The 23,882-nt window shown below is 40.6% G+C and overlaps 2 protein-coding genes across 2 annotated transcripts; both read left to right on the forward strand.

The window, feature by feature from the left end:
- The first annotated feature begins 257 nt into the window (after window positions 1-257).
- Window positions 258-1,238, forward strand: LOC101840056. Its single transcript, XM_005085917.2, has one exon. It carries the CDS (start codon window positions 398-400, stop codon window positions 1,139-1,141), a length of 744 nt encoding a protein of 247 aa, XP_005085974.2. The 5' UTR covers window positions 258-397; the 3' UTR covers window positions 1,142-1,238.
- Window positions 1,239-6,637: 5,399 nt separating this feature from the next.
- On the forward strand, window positions 6,638-12,885 carry LOC121139921 (bromodomain and WD repeat-containing protein 3-like). The gene is given in 2 exon segments (XM_040743944.1): window positions 6,638-7,637; window positions 7,640-12,885. Coding segments are annotated over 2 exon segments (5,451 nt in total). The 3' UTR covers window positions 12,091-12,885.
- The last annotated feature ends 10,997 nt before the right edge of the window (window positions 12,886-23,882 follow it).

A 23,882-nucleotide genomic window follows, 5' to 3' on the forward strand; every position in this document is an offset into this window, starting at 1 on the left:
TTAACCTGGTTATCCATATATTTTGAAAGTCATTCACATTGTGGCTTTAATTATAAATTTTGCATAGTTTTGTAAACTGCACATTTCAGAAAATGTACAAGTAAGAGGCATATTCTACATTGCTAGTTTTACCTACCTACATTTACTTTTGGGCATGGTTTTTTATGTTCCCATGTCTTTGTGTGTGTGCCTGTGTGTATATGCAAGTATACATATACACAAAAATGTATTATTCATATATAGAAATTAGATATGAATGAGGAAAACATGAGATCATTTTTCATTCTTCCTCTTCGTTCAGCAGACATCAGTTTGCAATTATCATATATTAGTCCACTTCCATAATTAGAGATCATATTTGAGCATTCTTCTACTTATAATTCCCCTTTAAGTTATCATGGCTCATTTTGTTTACCCACATTTCCATGTTCCTGACGTAATTGTATATTTGTTCAATCTCATCTTCAGATTCATCAATGGAAAGGAGTGCATCTTCAAACTGACTGGCTTCCTTAGCAGCCTATCAGCTTTCATGTTTGAAATAGTCATTGCAAGCTACCCATATTGGCGCCTGTGGGAATTCAACAACAGCACTGTACAGTTTGTGTCCTTTGGACTCTGGGAAGCTCATTACTCTCAAGAGTTTAATATCTCAGGAACCATAACCAAGGTGATGGTCCATATCCCTATCAATTCCACCTGGATCATTTCACCTGAATTTCAGTATGCACAGAATCTGATAATATGGGCTATTTTGATGAAGCCTATAGTTCTGGTTTTCAGTGCAATGGCAATTAAGATCAGCTGCATGAAAAAACCAGTAGTTGAGATGCAGATATACTGCTACAAGTTTGCTGCCTTAGTTTTGTGTATTAGCAGCCTCTTCACATTTGTTTCCGTGAGCTGGAACCAGTTTGCAGATCATTACGGTCAAACCATTCTTGAATTTCCACCTGAATTTCCTGTTGAAAAAGAAGCCTTGATAAGCAAACACTATACTGCTGTGTTCCCATTAGCAGTCCTGACAGCCACCATGTCACTCTTTGGTGTGATCATCTTTCTTTCTGAGATAAGCTCTTTGAAACTAGACAGTCAGATGAAAACCAAGTGTACTTTCAAAGTTACCAAACAAGAGTTCTGAAGTGAAGGCTACAGCATTTGCAACATCTGTGTGAAGATTGATAAAAGAAATTTCCTATTCTCACACCAAATTTATGTAGTCATCAACTCATTCTAAATAAAACATCAACTCAGTTTTCTGGGTGTGTCTAAGCTTACTTCTTCCTCTTTCTAATGTGTTCCTTTCTTTAAATTTAATTTCTATATGCCAAATTCTGCAGGTCATTATCAAGGTTTAGACATTTCCAAAAAGCAGTAGTAGGAAAAAGTACACATGAAATGAATGTTGCAAAAATAAACACATCCAATAACATGTCAAATCATTTTTTAAGGAAGTTGATACCTCAACATACAAAAGCAAATATATTTTTGGGTGATAAGAGGTAACTCCTTATGTCTACTGAGGGCACAGATGGACTTCATAGTGTTATATTTGCAGACAGTGCATACATTTTTCATGTAGTAGGAAGTTTATTCTGTACAATGGGAAGTTGGAATCTGTGATCCTTATGTTTGTGAAAATCACAAATGGTCATGCATTTCCAGTGTTCTTTGGTTGAAAACATGGTATCAAGATCAGTAGTTCATCCAAAGTGGCTTGTTCATTTTACATTCTAAATCACTTTGATCAAATTCACATAAATCTGATGACAAAAGTAATAACCTTCTGAACAATCCTACTAATCATGCTACTTCAATCCTTTGTCCCCATAGAATGGAGGCCATTAACTAGTGAAAAATTTATTTATGCCATCACTAAAAGTACCCATCATTTTTAACAGTGAAGATTTTCCAGCTGTCCAAAGTCTCTTTAGGATTCCCAGAGATTTTCAGTTGTGGGACCATGAGCAATCACAAATCAACTCACATACTTGTAACACAAAAGGATAGTGAGTAATATTATCAATATAAGAGGGATGAAACAGAACTAAGCAATGGAAGAGGTGACAGAAAAAAGGCCTGAACCCATGGATAAACCCTGAATCAAGCAGCTCCATGCCTTTAATCTAGTGATATGAGACAACCATTCTGCTTCAAAGATGTTTTAGGTACCCTGGCCTTCTGGCATTGCTGGTTGAATTATGTGATCTCTTTCTTGAGCTGTCTGTGTTACACACATGCAGCTGTACACATGAGGTACATCATGTTTCTGGCATCCCCATTGACCAGGGTAGACACTCCAGCATGGGCTTCCCCTTTACATCTTCATCCAGGAGCCTTTTTGGACCCCTTGTAGGGACTTTAGCTCTGACACTTAATATTTCACAATGCCATTCAAAGATCTGTTACCCTGAAATATTGGATCATCCCTTTCTGCAAATTCTGTACTGTGAAGAACAGGCTGCCAAGCTCTTTGTGTATCATGATATTGACTTGGTAGTATTGGTTATTGTCTTGTGGTTGTTAGCCTGACAATATCTAGAGTCCTCCGAAAAGAGTAGAACCTGGCTCTGCTGGTTATTCTTTCATTAACTTGACACAATCTAGAGTCATCTGAGCAGAGGGATAAATTGACAAAATGTCTTCTTGAAATTGATCTCTAGGAAAGCCTTAGAGCATTTTCTTTAATTAATGATTGATTTTGGAGTGTCTGGGGCACCACGGGTGGTGCCATAGTTGTATACAACATCCCATCCTGTGTTGTAAAAGAAGGCATGCTGAGTTAGCCTCAGTGAACAAGTAACTGAATACAATTTCTCCATGATCTCTGCATCCATTCTTGCTCTAAGTTCCTTCCTTGATTGTTGACCTAAGTTATCTCAATAATGGAATGGTAAGTATATGATTTGGTTTTCTCTGTTGAGCAACCCCCTTCTCCAGAATCAAATATACCAGTGCATATTCACTTTAAATGGAGTACCATGAGATGTATAGTTCACACATGGCCTTTGCGGAGTGATCTCCCTATAACCCTTCCTACCAGAGTCACCCCTTTTCTGCTTGCCTAGATATGGTCACAGAGACTTTCAACTGCCTACCTGTGCTGAATTCTACCTGACCTACACCTATCTAGGCTATTGCTGCTCCCCAAGATGCAGACTGATCACCATCTTTTACCGAAGCGCTTCCTTGAATCACTTCTGCTAACACCATGCACACAATCCCAGACCTAGGATCCATTATACTGTTCCTGCAAATGCTATCATAGTTTATTTCCCTCAAGCCCTGACTTATCATTATTATTCTTCTGTGCCTATATCTAATTGACATATCGTGTCCCTGCTTTGCATGATAAGATCCATGAACCTTTGCTTACCAGTAATGCCTGACTCCGTTCACACAGCTCCTTCACTGGATTTCCTCATAATTCCACATTTGCGATTCCTATACTAAGAAGCCTAAGTTTGTGCAGATCTGGCATGGGATTTACATTTTGAGGAAGCCTGAACCTTGTCCTACAGGGATGTATTCTACTCACAGGCCCTGCACAGACCACACAGTTTATCCATTAGAATTCCTTTTTGATAGTTTTATTGCCAAGCCCATTCTTGCTGTCTACACACTACCAGGCCTAACTCTGGATGTAAAATTTGTTACCTCCTTTCCCTTGTCATCTCTGCTTAACCTTGGTTTCCAATGTCACCTCTTCACAGATAGGCCTAATTGTAATACCTCATGTACTGCACTTGATTTCACTACTGCAACTAAACATGCTTGTACTAAATTCACACTCTATGGTCTTGCTCAGAAATTGTAGGTCATACACTGGGCTTAACCATTGAAATCCCCTGAACCTTGACGCCAGGGACTTCACCGTACTTCCATCGCTAGCTTTGGTGTTATAGCTCCAGCACATATTTTTCATTAAAAAATCCCCCAAGAAACAAGGGTGCCATTTCCCATGTACACTTTCCCAGGACAATGTAGGTATAACCCTGATTTGCTTACTCAAATCCACTGAATCCTTCTTTAAAGACTGATGTCTTCACTCCCATGCCTACTTCATGCTATGCAGCTCTGGGAACAGGTTTCCCTAATAGCTATTCTAAATACAGACACACATGTACCATCTCCATATTCTAAGGCTGGATATATAAATTGGAAATTGACCTTGACTTGAAGCACTCCCATGAAACTAACTTGCAAGAACCATTCAGTTATTATCAGCCCTAGCTCATGTCATGCTTTTTTGACAACAGCTGGATCCTAGTGATGCATCCTAGATCCAAGCACATGTGTGCCATCTGCAAACTTCAAGAACTATATTAGGATGAAAATATTACACATCACACATTAGGCTAGCGTGATGATGCTTCTGAACTTCACCTGTCAGTGTCATCCTAATGCTCTCTTGCCTAGATGTCTAGCTCTTACCCTACAACATTAACACCATTGTAGTGTGTCTAATTTTGGTCCCAGAGTATCCTCGGTGGCTTTTCCTGTCATTTCCTGCAGATAGAAATGTGACTTGTGCTATCAGCCACCAATTTATGTTCTTGTATGTCTGTTTACAATCACCAAAACCTCATCTAACAGTAGTAGGCCCTCCTTGCAATAGTAGTTCCTGTACCAGCATTCCATGATCATTTCTTCAGAACCAGGTTTTTCTAAGCCATCCCTACACTCCCTAAAATTGACATGAGAAGCATGAAACATGCACTGATTTGCTTTATCAGAGTATGTAGCACATCTGCTGACAGTGTCATCTCTACACTCCCATGTATGACATTCTATATCCAGAAGTGCAGATCAAAAAAGCTTTGCCTTGTATTCCCCCAAATAATCTCATGTAGAAACAACATGCCCTCACTTCCAAATGCTATTCCTGTCTAGTAATCATACACTTCCCCTGCTGCATCATCTAAGAACCAAACCTCCCTCAACCATCTACCCAGTCCAAGGTATCTCTGTAATTTCACCCATCATGAACCAATTTTGCCTTATGATGTCCACATAACCTCACCTGCTTTTGCCATTCACATATTCCCAGAAGCTCTGTGGCATATTCTTTTACAGTTCCTAGTGAGTTTTGTCTGTATCCAGTACTCTTGGGGTCTCTCTGTACTCCCAGACCTGGCTACAGAGGCTTTCATTGCCCCAAGCACTGCCTGTTGAGTTTATCTTAAGGTTGACAACCTGTGCTATTCCTTTGAGGTCTTACCTAGTCGTGAGGTTACATCACTGTCTTTCCTTGGTCAGTTCTCACAGTGCCAATGCCACATGGACCATCTCCATACTCCGGGGTCTAACATTCTTGGTAGCACAGTTCATGGAAAGGCTTGCCCAATAATGGTCATCAGAGAGATTCTCCACAAATTCTGAGAGGATTAAGTAATATGCATCACCAATGCCCAGACATCTCACATAGCATATTCTATCCCCCTCACAGTGGTTTATTTTTCTTCATTGTATTCATAAGCCTTACACAGTATTATCAAATCAGCCCTCTATCCTCTATATCTGCAGTTTCTACAAGCACAATTTCATCCAACCACAGATTGGAATCTCAAAGAAATGCATCAATTCTGCTCATGTATAGATCTTTCACCTTAAACAGTACAATACAACAGGTATTTTATGCTATTTACATTGGGTTAATTTTTACAAGTCATTTTGAAATGATTTAAATATAAACTATGCATGCCATGCTTTATATGTAAAAATCTTGGTATATAGGACATAAACACAGAAGAACTATTTGGACAGAGGAGGGGAGAAAGATGGAAATAACAGGGCAAAGGGGGAAGATATGATCAAAGTATGATTGTCTATATATATGAATATGTCATCATTAATTTCATTGCTTTATATACTAATGAAAATAATAACAAAGTAGGTAGCAGGACATGTAAAGTCTATGTGCATATGTCATCAATTCTTATAAAAGACCCTTGAGCATGTATAGATTTTGGTTTTTGAAAAGAGCTCTGCAGTCAGTTCCCCATAGATACCAAGGGACAACTGTGTTTCCTTAATGACTATAGACCCATTGCATTGTAAAGTACACAAGGGCAGACAGTGTATGTATCTCAATACACAGAAGAGAGTAACAAATGTAGAAAGGACCAGAGACACCATTTGAGAAGTTGAAAACCCACATGTGGATCTCAAGATTACTTCTGACATCCCTGAATGTCTGTGACCAGTTGTCATGATCTTAACCACTGAGTCATCTCTCCAGGCATAGCACTCATTCTATATTTCCATTATTTAAATGCAATCATTTGCAATGTTAATATACATGCACACCCATAATAGAAACTGTTGGAAAAGAAACAATACAAGAATTTCCTACAAGATTCCATTCATCTTACCCTAGGACAGATTGCATAATTAGTGTACATATGGCAAATCCTGTTATGTGGATAGGCATTTACCGATAATTTCTCTACTGTGTTTTTGAAGAGCTGGTAGTTAAAACAGTGCCTCGATCCGAGAGAGACCGAAACTGGGACGAGGAGTGCGGCGGAAGCGGCGGGACTCCCAAGCATGGGGCCTTCACCACAATAGAGGCAGCGCCCCCACCCGCCCCCGCCAACCCTCCGGAGCGAAGCCCCCAAACCCCCTCGGGAAAAGGATGGCGGCGGCACCTACCCAGATCGAAGCTGCTTGTATCTCTCTTCCTTGCCTCTCTCTCAACATCTCCCCCACCCCCACCCCTTCTTTAGAGCTGTATTACCTGATCGCTAGGTTCTTGCAGTCCGGACCCTGTAACAAATCCGCTCAGGTGCTAGTGCAAGAGCTCGAGGAGCATCAGCTGATTCCGCGCCGCTTAGACTGGGAGGGGAAAGAGCACCGAAGAAGCTTCGAGGATCTGGTGGCAGCCAATGCACACATTCCTCCAGACTACCTCCTTAAAATTTGTGAGAGGATTGGTCCCTTATTAGATAAGGAGATCCCTCAGAGCGTTCCTGGGGTACAGACATTACTAGGTGTTGGTCGGCAGTCTCTGTTACGGGATGCCAAAGACTGTAAAAGTACACTATGGAATGGGTCTGCTTTTGCAGCTCTACACAGAGGCAGACCTCCAGAACTACCTGTAAATTATGTGAAACCTCCAAATGTGGTGAATATCACCTCAGCCAGGCAATTAACCGGATGTAGTCGCTTCAGCCATGTTTTCCCCTCATCTGCTTACCAGCACATCAAGATGCATAAGAGAATTCTGGGGCACTTATCTTCTGTCTACTGTGTAGCATTTGATCGAACTGGGAGGCAAATTTTCACAGGCTCAGATGACTGTTTGGTGAAAATCTGGGCTACAGATGATGGACGCCACCTGGCTACACTTCGAGGGCACTCTGCTGAAATTTCTGACATGGCTGTTAACTATGAAAATACTCTCATTGCTGCAGGCAGCTGTGATAAAGTTGTGAGAGTATGGTGTCTTCGAACTTGTGCACCAGTTGCTGTCCTTCAGGGACATTCAGCTTCTATCACTTCCATACAGTTTTGTCCATCAACTAAAGGCACAACTAGATACCTCACTTCTACTGGTGCTGATGGAACAATTTGTTTCTGGCAATGGCACGTAAAAACAATGAAATTTAGAGATCGTCCAGTAAAATTTACTGAGAGACCAGACCTGGAGTTCAGATATCTTGTTCATCTTTCAGTTCCGGTGGTATGTTCATTACAACAGGTAGCACTGACCATGTTATTAGAATATACTATTTGGGTTCTGAGACACCAGAGAAAATTGCTGAATTAGAATCACACATGGACAAAGTTGTTGCTGTTCAGTTCTGTAACAATGGAGACAGTTTAAGATTTGTTAGTGGAAGTAGAGATGGAACAGCAAGAATCTGGCAATATCAACAACAAGAACGGAAGAGTATAGTGCTGGATATGGCTACTAAAATGAGTGGGAGTAATTTGACATCTGCAGAAGACAAAGTCACTAAACTGAAGGTGACTATGGTGGCTTGGGATCGTTATGACACCACTGTTATTACTGCAGTGAACAATTTCCTTTTGAAAGTTTGGAATTCTGTCACAGGACAGCTTCTTCATACTTTGTCTGGGCATGACAATGAAGTATTTGTTCTAGAAGCACATCCATTTGATCAAAGGATCATACTTTCAGCAGGTCATGATGGGAACATTTTTATTTGGGACCTTGATCGAGGAACCAAAATTCGAAATTACTTTAATATGATTGAAGGCCAAGGTCATGGGGCAGTGTTTGATTGTAAATTTTCACCAGATGGAAACCATTTTGCCTGTACAGATTCTCATGGGCATTTGTTGCTATTTGGCTTTGGATGCAGTAAATACTACGAAAAGATTCCAGATCAGATGTTTTTCCACACTGATTATCGGCCACTTATCAGAGATGCAAATAACTACGTATTGGATGAGCAAACTCAACAAGCACCTCACCTCATGCCTCCCCCGTTCTTGGTGGATGTCGATGGAAATCCGCATCCTACAAAATTTCAACGGCTGGTACCAGGATGGGAAAATTGTAAAGATGAACAGCTTATTCCACAGTTGGGATATGTGGCTAATGGTGATGGTGAGGTGGTAGAACAGGTAATTGGGCAGCAAACCAATGACCAAGAAGAAAGCATTCTTGATGGAATAATCAGAGAGTTACAGAGAGAACAAGATCTTAGACTAATTAATGAAGGAGATGTTCCAATTTTTCCAATTAATAGATCATATTCTGTTAATGGTGCTCTGAGTAGTCCAAATATGAACATATCTTCTTCCCCAAATATTGGGCTTCGGCGTAGTGGTCCAATTGAAGGAGTTCGGCAAATGCATAACAATGCTCCTAGGAGCCAGATGGCCACTGAACGAGATCTTATGGCCTGGAGCAGAAGAGTGGTGGTAAATGAACTAAATACTGGAGTTAGTAGGGTGCAAGAAGAATGTCGGAGTGCAAAAGGTGACCTAGAAATTAGCCTTTATACAGTTGAAAAGAAGAAAAAGCCATCTTATACTATCCAAAGAAATGACTATCAACCCAGCTGCGGACGGTCTCTACGGAGGACTCAGCGCAAGCGTCAGCATACTTATCTAACACAGTCCAACATAGAGCATAATTCACAGGCATCATCTCAAAATTCAGGTGTACAGGAAGATTCAGACAGCTCCTCAGAGGAAGATGAAACTGTTGGCACAAGTGATGCTTCTGTAGAAGATCCTGTTATTGAGTGGCAAAGTGAAAGTTCTTCCAGTGATTCATCAAGTGAATATTCTGATTGGACAGCAGATGCTGGGATAAATTTGCAGCCTCCTAAAAGACAAACTAGAAAGGCTACACAGAAAATATACAGCAGCTCTGAAGATGAAAATTTAAAGTCTTTAGACGATAGACAGAAGAAACCCAAACAGACTAGAAAGAAGAAAGGGGGAGTTGTTTCCATGGCAGGCGAACCCAATGAAGAATGGTTTGCCCCTCAGTGGATCTTGGATACCATACCACGGCGTTCTCCATTCGTCCCACAGATGGGAGATGAGCTTATCTATTTTAGGCAAGGACATGAAGCTTATGTGAGAGCTGTAAGGAAATCGAAAATATATAGTGTTAATTTACAAAAACAGCCATGGAACAAAATGGATCTCAGGGAGCAAGAATTTGTTAAGATTGTAGGAATCAAATATGAGGTTGGACCACCTACACTATGCTGCTTGAAACTTGCACTTTTGGATCCCATTTCAGGCAAAATGACTGGAGAGTCTTTTTCCATTAAGTATCATGACATGCCAGATGTCATTGATTTCCTTGTGTTACATCAGTTTTATAATGAAGCCAAAGAAAGAAACTGGCAGATTGGTGATAGATTCCGCAGTATAATAGATGATGCCTGGTGGTTTGGAACTGTGGAAAGTCAGCAGCCTTTTCAGCCAGAGTATCCTGATAGCTCTTTCCAGTGTTACAGTGTTCACTGGGACAATAATGAAAGAGAAAAGATGAGCCCCTGGGATATGGAGCCAATTCCAGAAGGAACTGCTTTTCCAGATGAAGTTGGTGCTGGTGTTCCTGTGTCCCAGGAAGAACTGACTGCTTTGCTATATAAACCCCGGGAAGGAGAGTGAGGAGCTCATTCCAGAGACGAGGAATGTGAACGAGTTATTCAGGGCATCAACCACCTTCTTTCCCTGGATTTTGCCAGCCCTTTTGCTGTTCCAGTGGATCTCAGTGCCTACCCCTTGTATTGTACTGTAGTTGCTTATCCAACTGACCTCAATACCATCAGACAAAGACTTGAAAATCGCTTTTACAGGAGAATATCTGCATTAATGTGGGAGGTACGCTATATTGAACATAATGCTAGGACTTTCAATGAGCCAGATAGTCCTATAGTTAAATCAGCCAAGATTGTGACTGATGTCTTACTTCGATTTATTGGGGATCAGAACTGTACTGATATTTTGGATACTTATAATAAAATCAAGGCAGAAGAACTAAACAGCAGTGATGCAGAGGAGGATACAGAAATGGTTGATTTAGATTCAGATGGCCCTGGAACTTCATCTGGAAGAAGGGTCAAATGCCGAGGCAGAAGACAGTCTTCCAAGTGTAATCCCGATGCGTGGAAAAAACAGTGCAAAGAACTACTGAGCCTCATTTATGAACGTGAAGATTCAGAGCCATTTCGACAGCCAGCAGATCCTCAGTCTTACCAAGCTCAGCAACAGCAAGAAGGAGAACCCTCAGCCTCTGCTCTTCCAGATACACAAGATCCATCTCATTCTGAGGATTATCAAGATGTTATAGACACACCTATGGACTTCAGCACTGTGAAAGAAACTTTGGAATCAGGAAATTATGATAGTCCTCTGGAATTTTATAAAGATGTTCGCCAAATATTCAGCAACTCCAAAGCTTATACTTCTAATAAAAAGTCAAGGGTCTATAGCATGACGCTGAGATTGTCAGCCTTATTTGAAAATCACATTAAAAATATCATCTCTGAATATAAGTCAGCAATCCAAAGTCAGAAGAGGAGAAGGCCACGGTATAGAAAGCGCCTGAGAAGCAGCAGCAGCTCATTATCTAGCAGCAGAGCTCCTAGTCCAAAAGGGAAACAGAAGCAAATGAAGTTACAGCCTAAAAATGACCAGAATACCTCAGTGTCTCAAGCCAGGACTAGTTCTCCTTTTTCTTCTCCTGTTTCAGATGCTGCTGAAGGTGTTTCACTATATCTACTTGATGATGAAGGAGATGGACCATTTTCTCCATCGAGTTTCAGTGGATATAGCCGAAATGGAAATAGCCATGACCCAAGGAAAGCCAAATCATTTCGTAATAGAGTTTTACCAGTTAAACAAGATCACTCCGTTGATGGGCCTCTTACAAATGGTGATGGCAGGGAACCCCGAACAGGAGCCAAAAGAAAGCTACTCAGTGCATCAGAAGAGGAGGAAAACATGGGAGGAGAAGAAAAAGAGATGAAAGAAACAAAAGAAAAAGCACATTTATCCTCCTCCGAGAGTGGATCCAGTTTAAGTTCAGAAAGTACCTGTGGCTCTGACTCTGACTCTGAATCTACTTCCAGAACAGATCAAGATTATGTAGATGGAGATCATGACTATAGCAAATTCATACAAACCAGACCTAAAAGAAAACTCAGAAAACAGCATGCCAATGGAAAAAGAAACTGGAAGATGAGAGGCACAGGAGGAAGAGGCAGATGGGGAAGATGGGGTAGATGGAGTAGAGGAGGCAGAGGAAGAAGTGGCAGGGGACGAGGGGGTCGAGGAAGAGGTTCAGGTGCGGGGAGAGGGAGAGGCCGAGGGAGGGGAGGAAGAGGAGCCTCTAGAGGAGCCACCAGAGCCAAACGAGCACCTGTTGCAGATGACGAATTTGATACGATGTTTTCAGGACGTTTCAGTAGACTTCCTCGGATTAAAACAAGAAACCAAGGCAGAAGGACTGTTTTATATAATGATGATTCAGATAATGACAATTTTGTGTCCACTGAGGATCCTCTGAATCTTGGTACATCCAGATCAGGCAGAGTACGTAAAATGACAGAAAAAGCCAGGGTTAGCCATCTCATGGGATGGAATTATTAACAGTTAATGAATTTAGAATAATTTTTAAAAATAAAATCAATGGCCTTCTACTGCAGGGAATTTACCAGAAAATCAACAAAGCAAGTTGTGTGGGGACTTCTGCTTCCTTTCACATTGGTGCTTTTCCATTATGCCAGTATACATTTGTTTCAAGACTTTTAATCTCCACACTTCATTTGTTCAAACAAGCCTTACTCATTAGGCCTTAAATTAAAACAAATTCTTCCCACACATATACATGTGTGCACATACGCATGCATGGACATTTGCACACAAGCGTGCACACACACATACACACACACACCACAGACACACTACAGATTTACTACATTAAAGGAGCATTCTGCTTCTTAAGAGTAGCATGACATTTTTATCTCAATAAGATATCCCTCTTTGCTTTTGTATCACAGAAGTATAGCACCTTCTTACAGAGTTTTATATAGTTTGTTTTTGCCATTTTGATTCCTATACCCAGTAATAATAACTTTTGCACAATACACTAATCCTAAAGGCAGCTATTAAATGTTTACAGTTTCTATATTGTAAGAACGATCTGGATTATTTTACTTTTCCCAGGCCAAACTTTCATGAACTGTACTGAACTGAAGTATATATTTATACTGCAGTTTTGGGGTGGGGTGGGGGTATCTTGATAAGCTTTTCATTGATTTGCTTAAATTCACGTTTAAGGTGAGAAAGGGTTGGTACCTTGTAAATATGTAGCAAATCTTTGTGGTGTGTCCTGATGTATGCATTAACTTTATTAAAAGAGAATACTTGAGGTATCAATCTAGACAAGGTGCCAAATGCAAAAAAAAAAAAACAGTGCCTCATGAAGCCCAGGATGTCCTTAAATTAAAATTCACTGTGTAGTAGATGATGACCTTGAACTCTTGATCCTCTTTCTTCATTTTTTAGTGCTGAGTTTATAAGCCTGTACTATGGCTGCTTCCATTTTTTTCTTGACCATACCACATTCCTCAAACCAAGGCTTTAGGATAAGTGTTTCTGAACTGATGACAGGAAGCAACCACTATGTATAAAGAAAGGGAAAATCAAATGAGTGCAACAATCCTCAGAACTTTCTTCAAGCAGGAATCAGAAATTTCATGGTGGGGCATAGTTTCAATGAAATTATGCCATTGCTCAAACCAAATCTTCAAATCAGGGAGCTAATCAATAAACCTGGAACATTTTTCAATACAGAGAAAGCAAATCTTCATGGTTTTGAGGTATCATCTTCATATGAGTCCCCTATGCTAGCAAAGCTGGTTAAAAATTATCTGCTACACATGAAACTCAAGAGAAGCAGTTTGCCTTTACAGGATTTCATGAGTTTGAATTTCCAGCATTTCCACCCCGTTTCCTCCCTCCAAGTCCTCAAATGCCCCCACTCCCTGTCTACTTCATCACCTCTTCTTTAATTGTTATTACCTATATGTACACACACACACACACACACACACACACACACACACACACACACACACACACGGGTTGGTAGTTTTGTAGCTGTATTTACTGTGTTGGGTACCTCATCGTCAGTTCTCTGAATCTGACCAGTTGTTGATGTCTGTAAAAGTCTCTGTCTGCTGAAAAGGAAGTTTTTGTTTTTTGTTTTTTGATGAGGACTGAAAGCCGCACTTATCTGTGAGTTTAAGAGTAAGTATTTAGTCCCTTTGGTCATCAGTCCTCCATATCTGTTACTGGCTTTCTTGAGTTCAGCTCAGTACTTGACCATGGGAGTCTGCCTCTTCTTCCATCAGCCACTGAATGAAGTTTCTGTTTCCCAGACTCTCTGGCCATGGGATTGTAGGCTGGCACTCCCCAGATCTATGTCTAACATCCATATATGAGAGAGTACATGCCATGTTTCTCTTTTTGTGACTGGGTTACCTCACTCAGGATGGTTTCTTCTAGTGTCATCCATTTGCCTGCAAATCTCAGGATTCCATTGTTTTTTTCTGCTGAATAGTACTCCATTGTGTAAATGTACCACATTTTCTCTATCCACTCTTCAGTTGAGGGACATCTAGGTTGCTTCCAAGTTCTGGCAGCATATCAGTACAATCTGGCTAAGCAATGTGGGTTTCCAGATGCATGCCTCAGAGTGTAGAGGCCCCAGTGCAGGATCTGTTCTGGAGGTACTTGAAGCATGAATAATAAAAACCCAGAGACAGATATTGGCAGTGAGTGGGGGTGGGCTGAAAGATCAGAGAAGCATAACAGCCAAGACACTAGAGGATTCTTTCTTCTACCAAGGCTTAGAACTGGATACACTCCAGTCCTGTCACCACCCACCTTATCTTCCTCTTTAAAGTTGTGCAACTCCATGGCCCAGTTTCTTGTGGCTTCTGGGATTAATGGTGGTCCTACCACTGCTTGACCTCTATGGATGAATAGTGCAGTTAGCTTTGCAATCTGATCTCCAGGAAAGCTTTATTTGTTAGATGGTAAACAAAATATCACCACAGATACTCAACAGAGATTGCCAATGAAGCTACATTGACTCCAAAGCAATTTATGGGAGTATGTGTACAGCTCATGCAGGAAAGGTCTGACGAACATCATTATGAAAATAAGGACATGTTCTGTACTCCCAGTTCTAGGACTTGGAATTGTTGAGAATGGCACTGTCAGGATCTTGATTCTGGGAATGACCCAGGAATACTAGTATAGGAACTGTTTTACCAATGGAGCTTGTCCTGAGTATGTGGGGAAGGCACTGCAGGGTTAGTATAGGTTTAGTTGATGAAAATTTTCACCCCCTTCCCAAGAAACTCTATATAATCCCAGTATCCTGTTCAGTTGGCTGCCATTTCTCACCCAAGCAGTGGCAGCCACCCTGTTGTTTTTCCCTCCCAATAAATCTTTTATGTGAGGCTTGTTGTGAGTTGTAACTTTGTGTTATTCCTTGGCTTCTAACTGTTAGCATACCTTTCCATTTGAGCTGTCTTGCTTACAGTTAGTGCTATATCTCAGATAGGCTCTCCTGGTGCCTGCCTTTCCCCTCCTGGTCTACGGAAAACTTACCTAACTGCTGCTGGTGGATGGGGTGTTGAGTGATCCACCTGCATCAGAATCACCTTATGGCTCACTGATCACTCAGCACTCCATCCACCAGCAGCAGTTGCATAAGATTTCCTGTTTGTCCATGTAAACATTTTGCTGAGTCTGAGGAAGTGATTGTTGAGTGTCCAGCACCCCTCTGGTACTCTTGGGGGGGTGGTACCCCAGCCACAGTTTTTAAGCCTACAGCTGTCCCTTTCACCTGACCCCATCCCACCCATCTTGTAGCTACAATCCTGCAGTTTCCTTAGGCCAGACCAGGTTGTTATTTCCCTTCCTGGCCCCATCTCTCACCTTTCTCCTGGAGCTTCTTGTAATCCCACAGCTCTTTCAGGCCCTCATGCCTTTTTTTGCCCATCCCCCAATGTTTTTCTGTGGATGAGACTCCTCTTCTTAGAGCTCAGTTTTTATCCTTGCCTTCTGGCCTCCACAAAATCTCTGAAACCAAAACTCTCTGCTGGCTTAGCCAGGTTAAGCTCTTGATTCCAGCTGAGCATGGTGACAACCCACTGAATGGCTTGGTCCTTGCTCAGTCTACCCTGAGTCCTGGAGATGCCCATGACTACAGGCTTTAGTGACATTTTCCTTTTCTCTTAGCCATGGGGACCTGCTTTCATACATTTTCATTCCATCATGAGATGCCTCTTTTAAAACCTCCAGTCTCTCCACCTGACACCCAACCCGAAGTGCCCTAAATTGATTAAGTTTTACAATAAAATTTGGCCTCAGTAGCCCTAAGATAATCAATCCAAAGGGCAACCTAATGCACATTAGAATGTAGTATTATTTGGGACTGTTACAAATACTGTTAATGATTGAGAAAGTGGAAAGAGTCCCTATTCCCTCTTTTTTTGTGCCAAGCCCTGTTTGCTTTGGTCTAGTCAGCACCAACACACTGTGCAAATGTTCTGTCTTTTAAGTAACCATAGAATAATCTGTAAGTTTGTTGCAAAGTGGGAGTTCAGAGGGAGACCTTGCAGTAGGGTAAGAAAGCAAAGTAGTAGGCAGCAGCAACAGGTACACACTCTGCCCACACACTTCACTAGCTGATGCATCTTTTATCTCCCTCTTGCAGCATCCATTTTCTATAGCCAGGACTCAAAACATTCCTATCTCCATGCCTTCTTTGTTCTCAGTTTACTAGATGCAGTTATACAGGGATTCAAGTATCCTTCAGGTGGATGTGGCATTAGACTCTTGTCTTATGCTGTCCCACTAGAGTTAGGGTATGATTTCCCCTTCTCTAGACTCAAGCATGCTTTTGAAAGGTTTCTTTCAAAATCTCTGTCCCTTTTCAGGTGATTCATTTGCTTTGTGACAGAGAAAGGAGAGAAAAACAAAATGAAGGGATGGACTATTCCCATTCATCTCATACTCTTTTGTTTTTGGTTTAACTCTCTAAAACTTTTCTAAGGTATAAATCCTATCTCAAGATTTGTAAAACTATTGTGTAATCGTCCTGTACCTCAGGATGTGTAAGCATATTGGGTTTGATTACAATCCTGTAATTCTGTAACGAAAGGCTTAATTTAAAACTCACAACACCAGAAATGATAGATAAAATCTATACATGCATAAGCTTAAAGGAAACATGTGTCTTGCTACCACCTTAGACAGTGTTGTTCACAGAGATATAGGTAGCCACATGGCTGATACCATCTTTCCTAGGGTTGGAAAGGATGGGCATTGTCACGTGACCCGCTTCTATCTTGATAGAACTGACCACATGACATGAGTTATCCAAGGAAAAACAACTCCTTCTAGTTGTGAGGTCCAAAGCTGATGATTATTCAACTATGTTAAATCACATTAACAAACTTCAACCCATAGTCTCTTCTCTTCCTCTATAGAATCTCTGGTTTCTCCTTCTCCCCTCTCAGCAGTAGTTTCCCTGTCCAGTCATGCCTGAGGTAGTCACTGACCAGGACCCTGAATGAAATTGCAATACACCACATGACATCCTTGATAGGTGTCGGTTTGTAGTTTGGGTGGCCACCCTTAAAGAAGTAAATTATGGAAAAAAATTCAAGAGGTCATTCAGGACAATCATGATGATCCAACTCAATTTCTAGACTGACTCACAAAGGCCATTTCACAATACACTAATCTGGATCCTGAGAGCCCAGATGGAAGGTCATTCCTTATGACCTAGTTTCCCCAGATTTTCCATGATCTTAGAGCCAACCTTAAACATTTGGAGAAAAGACCCCTGTCTCCACATGTAGAATTCTTTTAAATGACTTTTAAGTTTTACCATAGGAAAGATAAGAAAGTCCCCAAACAAAAATACCTAGTGCTAAAAAAGGTGTTTCAACTGGTATAGCAACTTCTCAGGATCCCTGGCCTCACAAAGCAAGAGAACCTCTGGTTTCCAGCCAGTTTCAAATGCAGTCAGGAAGGTCACTGGAACTGGGCCTGTCTGATCTCTCATTAAACCACCAGATCATGTCAAAGGAGTCATCAAAAAGGGCATGGGGGTTCTGACTTCTCCTGTGTCTCTTGCGGTGTTGGGACATCAATGCCAGATGTCCCTTCAGCTGACCTCCTAGAGATCAGCCATGGATGACTGAGGGGGACCAGCCTGCCTTGGCCTGACCACTTCCATCTCTCACTGGGAGCCCCAGGTAGAAATCACAACACCAGGATGATGTATCTCTCTCCTTCTGAACAATTGGGTCCACCTGTTTAGAGTTTTAGGGACCTGTGTCTTCTTGTTCCACTGTTGTCAGTATAGGTTTACAGATTTACTAGCCTCATCAAAACTCACCAAATATATTAACCAGGATCAATACCCACTCTCTCTCCATAGCCTGATGGAACTTAAGCCTCTTCTAACATTTTTTAAAATAATAACTCCTGTGTCCTTTGTGCTGCCCACATCCTGGGCATACTCCATTCAATACCCTTCAGGGCTCCACAATCTGTGCCATTTACCACCTAAGACACGTGTACTCCTCCAGCTATTACTATGTTACTGTGGTGCTCCTTGCTTTGTTTACTTTTACTATGAATGTGACACATGTATGCCAGGATATCTTTCCCTCTAGAGATATAGGAAGTCCTTGGATCGGTACCCACCTGTAAAGGAATATAACCCACCTCTACCCAATGGAAGAAGAGATGGGAAAATGACAATATATGAACCCATTCGAAGACAGAAAAACAATTATGATGGCACCAGAGACTAGGGAGTGTACACCATCAAGATCTGAACAAAAGAGAGGGTACAGGTATGAAATTACTCAAGACACCATCATTTATTTATTATTATTATTTATTTTTAAGTTTAAATTTAGATAAGAAACAAGGTTGCTTCACAAGTCAGTTCCAGGTCCCTCTCCATTTCCCTCCCCTCTTCCCCTGCCCTCACCCCAAACCACCCCTTATCCTTTCATTTCCCCAGGGAGGGTGAGGCCCTGCATGGGGGTGTCCATAGTCTGTCATTTCATCCAGGGCAGGGCCTAGACCCTCTCCCAAGAGTTCAGGGTGAGAGTGCATCTCACATTGTTGGATGGAAGTCCAAAGTCCATGTGTATACTTGGGATGAATACTGATTTACTGCCCAAGGCTCAATAGATTACCTAGGCATCCTCACTGACACCCCCATCCAGGGGGTCTTGATCCCCCTGGATGCCCAGGCATCAGCCTGGGATTCAAGAGTTAATCCTTGTCAGGTCAGCTGTTTCTGGGGTTAAATCAGCCCAGTCTTAATCCCTTTGTTCATCAGTCCTCCCTCTCTGTTACTGGCTTTCTTGAGTTCAGCTCAGTGCTTAGCCATGGGAGTCTGCCTCTTCTTCCATCAGGCACTGAATGAAGCTTCTGTTTCTCACACTCTCTGGCCATGGGATTGTAGGGTGTCACTCCCCATATCTATGTCTAAAATCCATATATGAGAGAATACATGCCATGTTTCTCTTTTTGTGACTGGGTTACCTCACTCAGGATGGTTTCTTCTAGTGTCATCCATTTGCCTGCAAATCTCATGATTCCATTGTTTTTTTTTCTGCTGAATAGTGCTCCATTGTGTAAATTTACCACATTTTCCGTATCCACTTTTGGTTGAGGTGCATCTAGTTTGCTTCCAAGTTCAGGCAATTACAAATAATGCTGCTATGAACATAGTGGAACAGACATCCTTGTTGTATGAATCGGCATCTTTTGTCTATATGCCTAAGAGTGGAGTTGCTGGGTCTTGTGGTAGGTTTATTCCCAATTTTCTGAGGAATCTCCATACTGATTTCCAAAGTGGCTGAACAAGTTGGCACACACACCAGCAATGGAGAAGTGTTCCCCTGTTACCACATCCTCTCCAGCATAAATTGTCGTTGGGGTTTTTGATTTTAGCCATTCTGACACGAGTGAGAGTTATCTCAGAATTGTTTTGATTTTAATTTCCTGGATGACTAAGGATGCTGAGCACTTTCTCAAGTGCCTCTCAGCCATTTTAGATTCCTCTATTGAAAATTCTCTATTTAGTTCTGCAGCCCACTTCTTAATTGGATCCTTTGGTGTTTTGGAGACTTGCTTCTTGAGTTCTTTGCAAATTTTGGAGATCAACCATCTGTCAGATGTGGGGTTAGTGAATATTTTTCCCATTCTGTGGGCTGCCTTTTTGTCTTGCTGACTGTGTCCTTTGCCTTACAGAAGCTTCTCAGTTTCAGGAGGTCCCATTTATTAATTGCTGATCTCACTGTCTGTGCTACTGGTGTTATGTTCAGCAAGCTGTCTCCTGTACCAATTCATTCAAGGGTACCACCAAATTTCTATTATAAGAGGTTCAGTGTGGCTGGATTTATGTTGAGGTTTGATCCATTTGGACTTAAGTTGTGTGCATGGTGATAAACATGGATCGATCTGCATTCTTCTACATGCCAGCCTCCAGTTATGCCAGCACCATTTGTTGAAGATTCTTTCAATATTCCATTGTATATTCTTAGATTCTTTATCAAAGATCAGATGTTCATACGTGTGTGGGTTAATATCAAGGTTTTCAATTCGATTCCATTGGTCTACCTGTCTATTTTTGTGCCAATATCAAACTGTTTTCAGAACTATAGCTCTATAATAGAGCATGAAGTCAGGGAAGGTGATGCCTCCGGATGTTGCCTTGTTGAACAGGGTTGTTTTGGCTATCCTGGGTCTTTTGTTTTTCCATACAAAATTGATTATTGTTCTTTCAAGGTCTGTGAAGGATTGTGCTGGGATTTTAATGGGTATTGCATTGAATCTGTAGATTGCTTTTGGCAGGATTGCCATTTTTACTACATTGATCCTACCTATCCAAGAGTATGGGAGATCTTTCCATTTTTCTGAGGGCTTTTTTATTTCTTTCTTTAAAGATTCAAAGTTCTTGGGACACAGGTCTTTCACTTGTTTGGTTAGCCTTAACCCCAAGCAGTTTATGTTGTTTGTGGCAATTGTAAAGGGTGATGTTTCTGTGATTTCATTCTCAGCCCTTTTATCATCTGTATATAGTAGGGCTACTGATTTTCTTGAGTTGATCTTGTAGCTTGCCACTTTGATGAAGGTGTTAATCAGCTGTAAGAGTTCCCTGGTAGAGTTCTTTGGGTCATTTATGTAAACTATCATATCATCTGCAAACAGTGAATGTTTGACCTCTTCCTTCCCATTTTTTATCTCCTTGATCCACTTTTGTTGTCGTATGGCAATGGCTAGAACTTCAAGTACAATGTTGAAAAGGTATGGAGAGAGAGGACAGCCTTGCTTTGTTCCTGATTTTAGAGGAATTCCATTGAGTTTCTTTCCATTTAGTTTGATGTTGGCTGTTGGTTTACAGCATATAGCTTTTATTAGGTTAAGTATGTTCTCGTTATCCCACATCTCTCCAAGTCCTTTATCATGAAGTTGTGTTGGATTTTTTGTCAAAGTCTTTTTCAGCATCTAATGAGATGATCATGTGATTTTTGTTTTTCAGCTTGTTTTTATGGTGGATTACATTGATGGATTTTGTATGTTGAACCATCCCTGCATCTCTGGGATGAAACCTACTTGATCATGATGAATGATTGTTTTGATGTGTTCTTGGATCTGATTTGTCAGTATTTTATTGAGTATTTTTGCATCAATGTTCATGAGGGATATTGTATTGAAGTTTTTTTTCTTAGATGTGTCTTTGTGTGACTTGGGGTTCAAGGTATTGAAGCCTCATAGAAAGAGTATGGCAAAGACCCTTCTACTTCTATTGCGTGGAATACTTTGAGAAAAATTGGTACAAGCTCTTCTTTGAATTTCTAGTAGAATTCTGCACTGAGCCCATCTGGCCCTGGGCTTTTTTTGTTTGGGAGACTTTTGATGACTGCTTCTATTTCCATATGCGTTTTGGGTCTATTTAAATTGCTTATCTGTTCTTGATTTAATTTTGGCAAGTGATAGCTATCCAGAAAGTTGTCCATTTCCTCTAAATTTTATAATTTTTTGGAGTACAGGTTTTCAAAGTATGATCTGATGATTCTCTGAATTTCCTCAGAGTACATTGTTATGTCCCCCTTTTCATTTCTGATTTTGTTAATTTGCATGTTCACACTGTGCTGTTTGGTAAGTTTAGACAAAGTGTTGTCTAACTTGTTGATTTTCTCTTTGTATTGTTTTCCTAGTCTCTACTTCATTGGTTTCAGCCCTTATTTTGATTATTTCCTGGCGTCTACTCATCCTGGGGGAGTTTGATTCTTTGTGTTCTAGAGCTTTCAGCTGTGCTGTTAATTCTCTAGTCTAACTATTCTCCAGTTTCTTCGTGTGGGCACTTAGTGATATGAATTTCCCCCGTAGCACTGCTTTCAAAGTCTCACATTGGTTTGGGTATGTTGTGTCTTCATTCTCATTGAATTCTAGGAAGTCTTTAATTTCTTTTTTTATTTCTTCTTTGACCCAGATATGATGAAGTTGTGCATTATTCAATTTCCATGAGTTTGTAGGTTTTCTGCAATTTGTTGTGTTGTTGAATTCTAATTTTAAAGCATGGTGGTCTGATAAGATGCATGGGGTTATTCCAGTTTTTTGAAACTGCTGAGGTTGGATATGTTACCAAGTATGTGGTTAATTGTTGAGAGGGTTCCATGTGGTGGTGAAAAGAACATATATTCTTTTTTATGTGGATGAAATGTTCTATAGATGTCTGTTAATCCCAGGTGGGTCATTACTTCTATTAGACCTTTTGCTTCTTTGTTGAGTTTCTGTCTGGTATTCCTGTTTAGTGATGAGAGTGGTGTGTTGAAATTTCCCACTATAAGTGTGTAGGGCTTTATATATGATTTAAGTTTTAGTAATGTTTATTTTACAAATGTGGATGCCTTTGTATTTGGGGCATAGATGTTCAGGATAGACACTTCATCTTGGTAGATTTTCCCTGTGATGAGTATGTAATAACACCTTCATCTCGTTTGATTGATTTTATTTTAAAGTCTAATTTGTTAGATATTAGGATTGTTACCCCTGCTTGTTTCTAGGGTCCATTTGATTGGACAAATTTTTTCCAACCTGTAACTCTCAGGTAACGTCTGTCTTTGAGGGTGAGGTGTGTTTCTTGTATGCAGCAGAAGGTTGGGTTCTGTCTTCGAATCCATTCTGCTAGCCTGTGTCTTTTTATGGTTGAGTTAAGGCCATTAATGTTGAGGGATATTAATGACCATTGATTGCTCATCCTTCTTCATTTTGCAATGGTTGTTGTTGTTGGAATTATGTATGGAATTTCACCTGTTTGTTCTTTGCCTGTTGGTAGAGAGGGATTCTCTAATGCCTATGTGTTTCTGGTTGTAGTTAACTTCTCTGGGTGGGAGTTTTCCTTCCAAAACTTTCTGTAGGGCTGGGTTAGTGGATACATATTGCTTGAATCTAGTTTTTTCATGGATTATCTTGTTTTCTACATCTATAGTGATTGAGAGCTTTGCTGGGTATTGTAGTCTGGGCTGGCATCCATGGTCTCTTAGTGTTGATAGAATATCTATCCAGGACCTTCTGGCTTTCAGTGTTTCCATGGAGAAGTCAGGTGTAATTCTGATAGGTCTGCCTTTATATGTTACTTGATCTTTTTTCCTTAGCTGCTCTTAATATTCTTTCTTTATTCTGTATATTTGGGGTCTTGATTATTATGTGACGTCGGGACTTTTTTGTGATCCACTCTATTTGGTGTTGTGTAAGCTCCTTGCACCTTCATTGGCATGTCTTTCTTAAGGTTGGGAAAATTTTCTTCTATGATTTTGTTGAATATGTTTTCTGCCCCTTTGAGGTGGTTTTCTTCTCCTTCTTCTATACCTATTATTCTTAGGTTTGGTCTTTTCATGGTACCCCATATTTCCTGGTTGTTTTGTGTTAAGGATTTTTTGGACTTAAGATTTTCTCTGGTTGATGAATCCATTTCTCCTAGTGTATCTTCCACACCTGAGATTCTCTCTTCCATCTCTTGTATTCTGTTGGTAATCCTTGTATTGGTAGTACCTGACCATTTGCCCAGGATTTCTACTTCTTGCCTTTCTTCAAATTTTGTTTTTTTTTTTACTTTCACCATTTCAGTTTTCAACCCTGGTACTGTTTGCATTGTTTCTTTCAATTTTCGGTTTGTCTTTTCATCCATTGCTGCCTTTTATGAATTTTTTGTTTGTTCTTTCTTCCATTTCTTGCATTTTTGGGTTTGCTTTCTCTTCCATTTCTTGCATTTGTTGGTTTGCTTTTTCTTCCATTTCTTGCATTTTTTGGTTTGTTTTTTTCTG

This window comes from Mesocricetus auratus, unplaced genomic scaffold, assembly GCF_017639785.1.
Source record: "Mesocricetus auratus isolate SY011 unplaced genomic scaffold, BCM_Maur_2.0 Super-Scaffold_100003, whole genome shotgun sequence".
In the NCBI taxonomy this organism is placed as follows: Eukaryota; Metazoa; Chordata; class Mammalia; order Rodentia; family Cricetidae; genus Mesocricetus; species Mesocricetus auratus.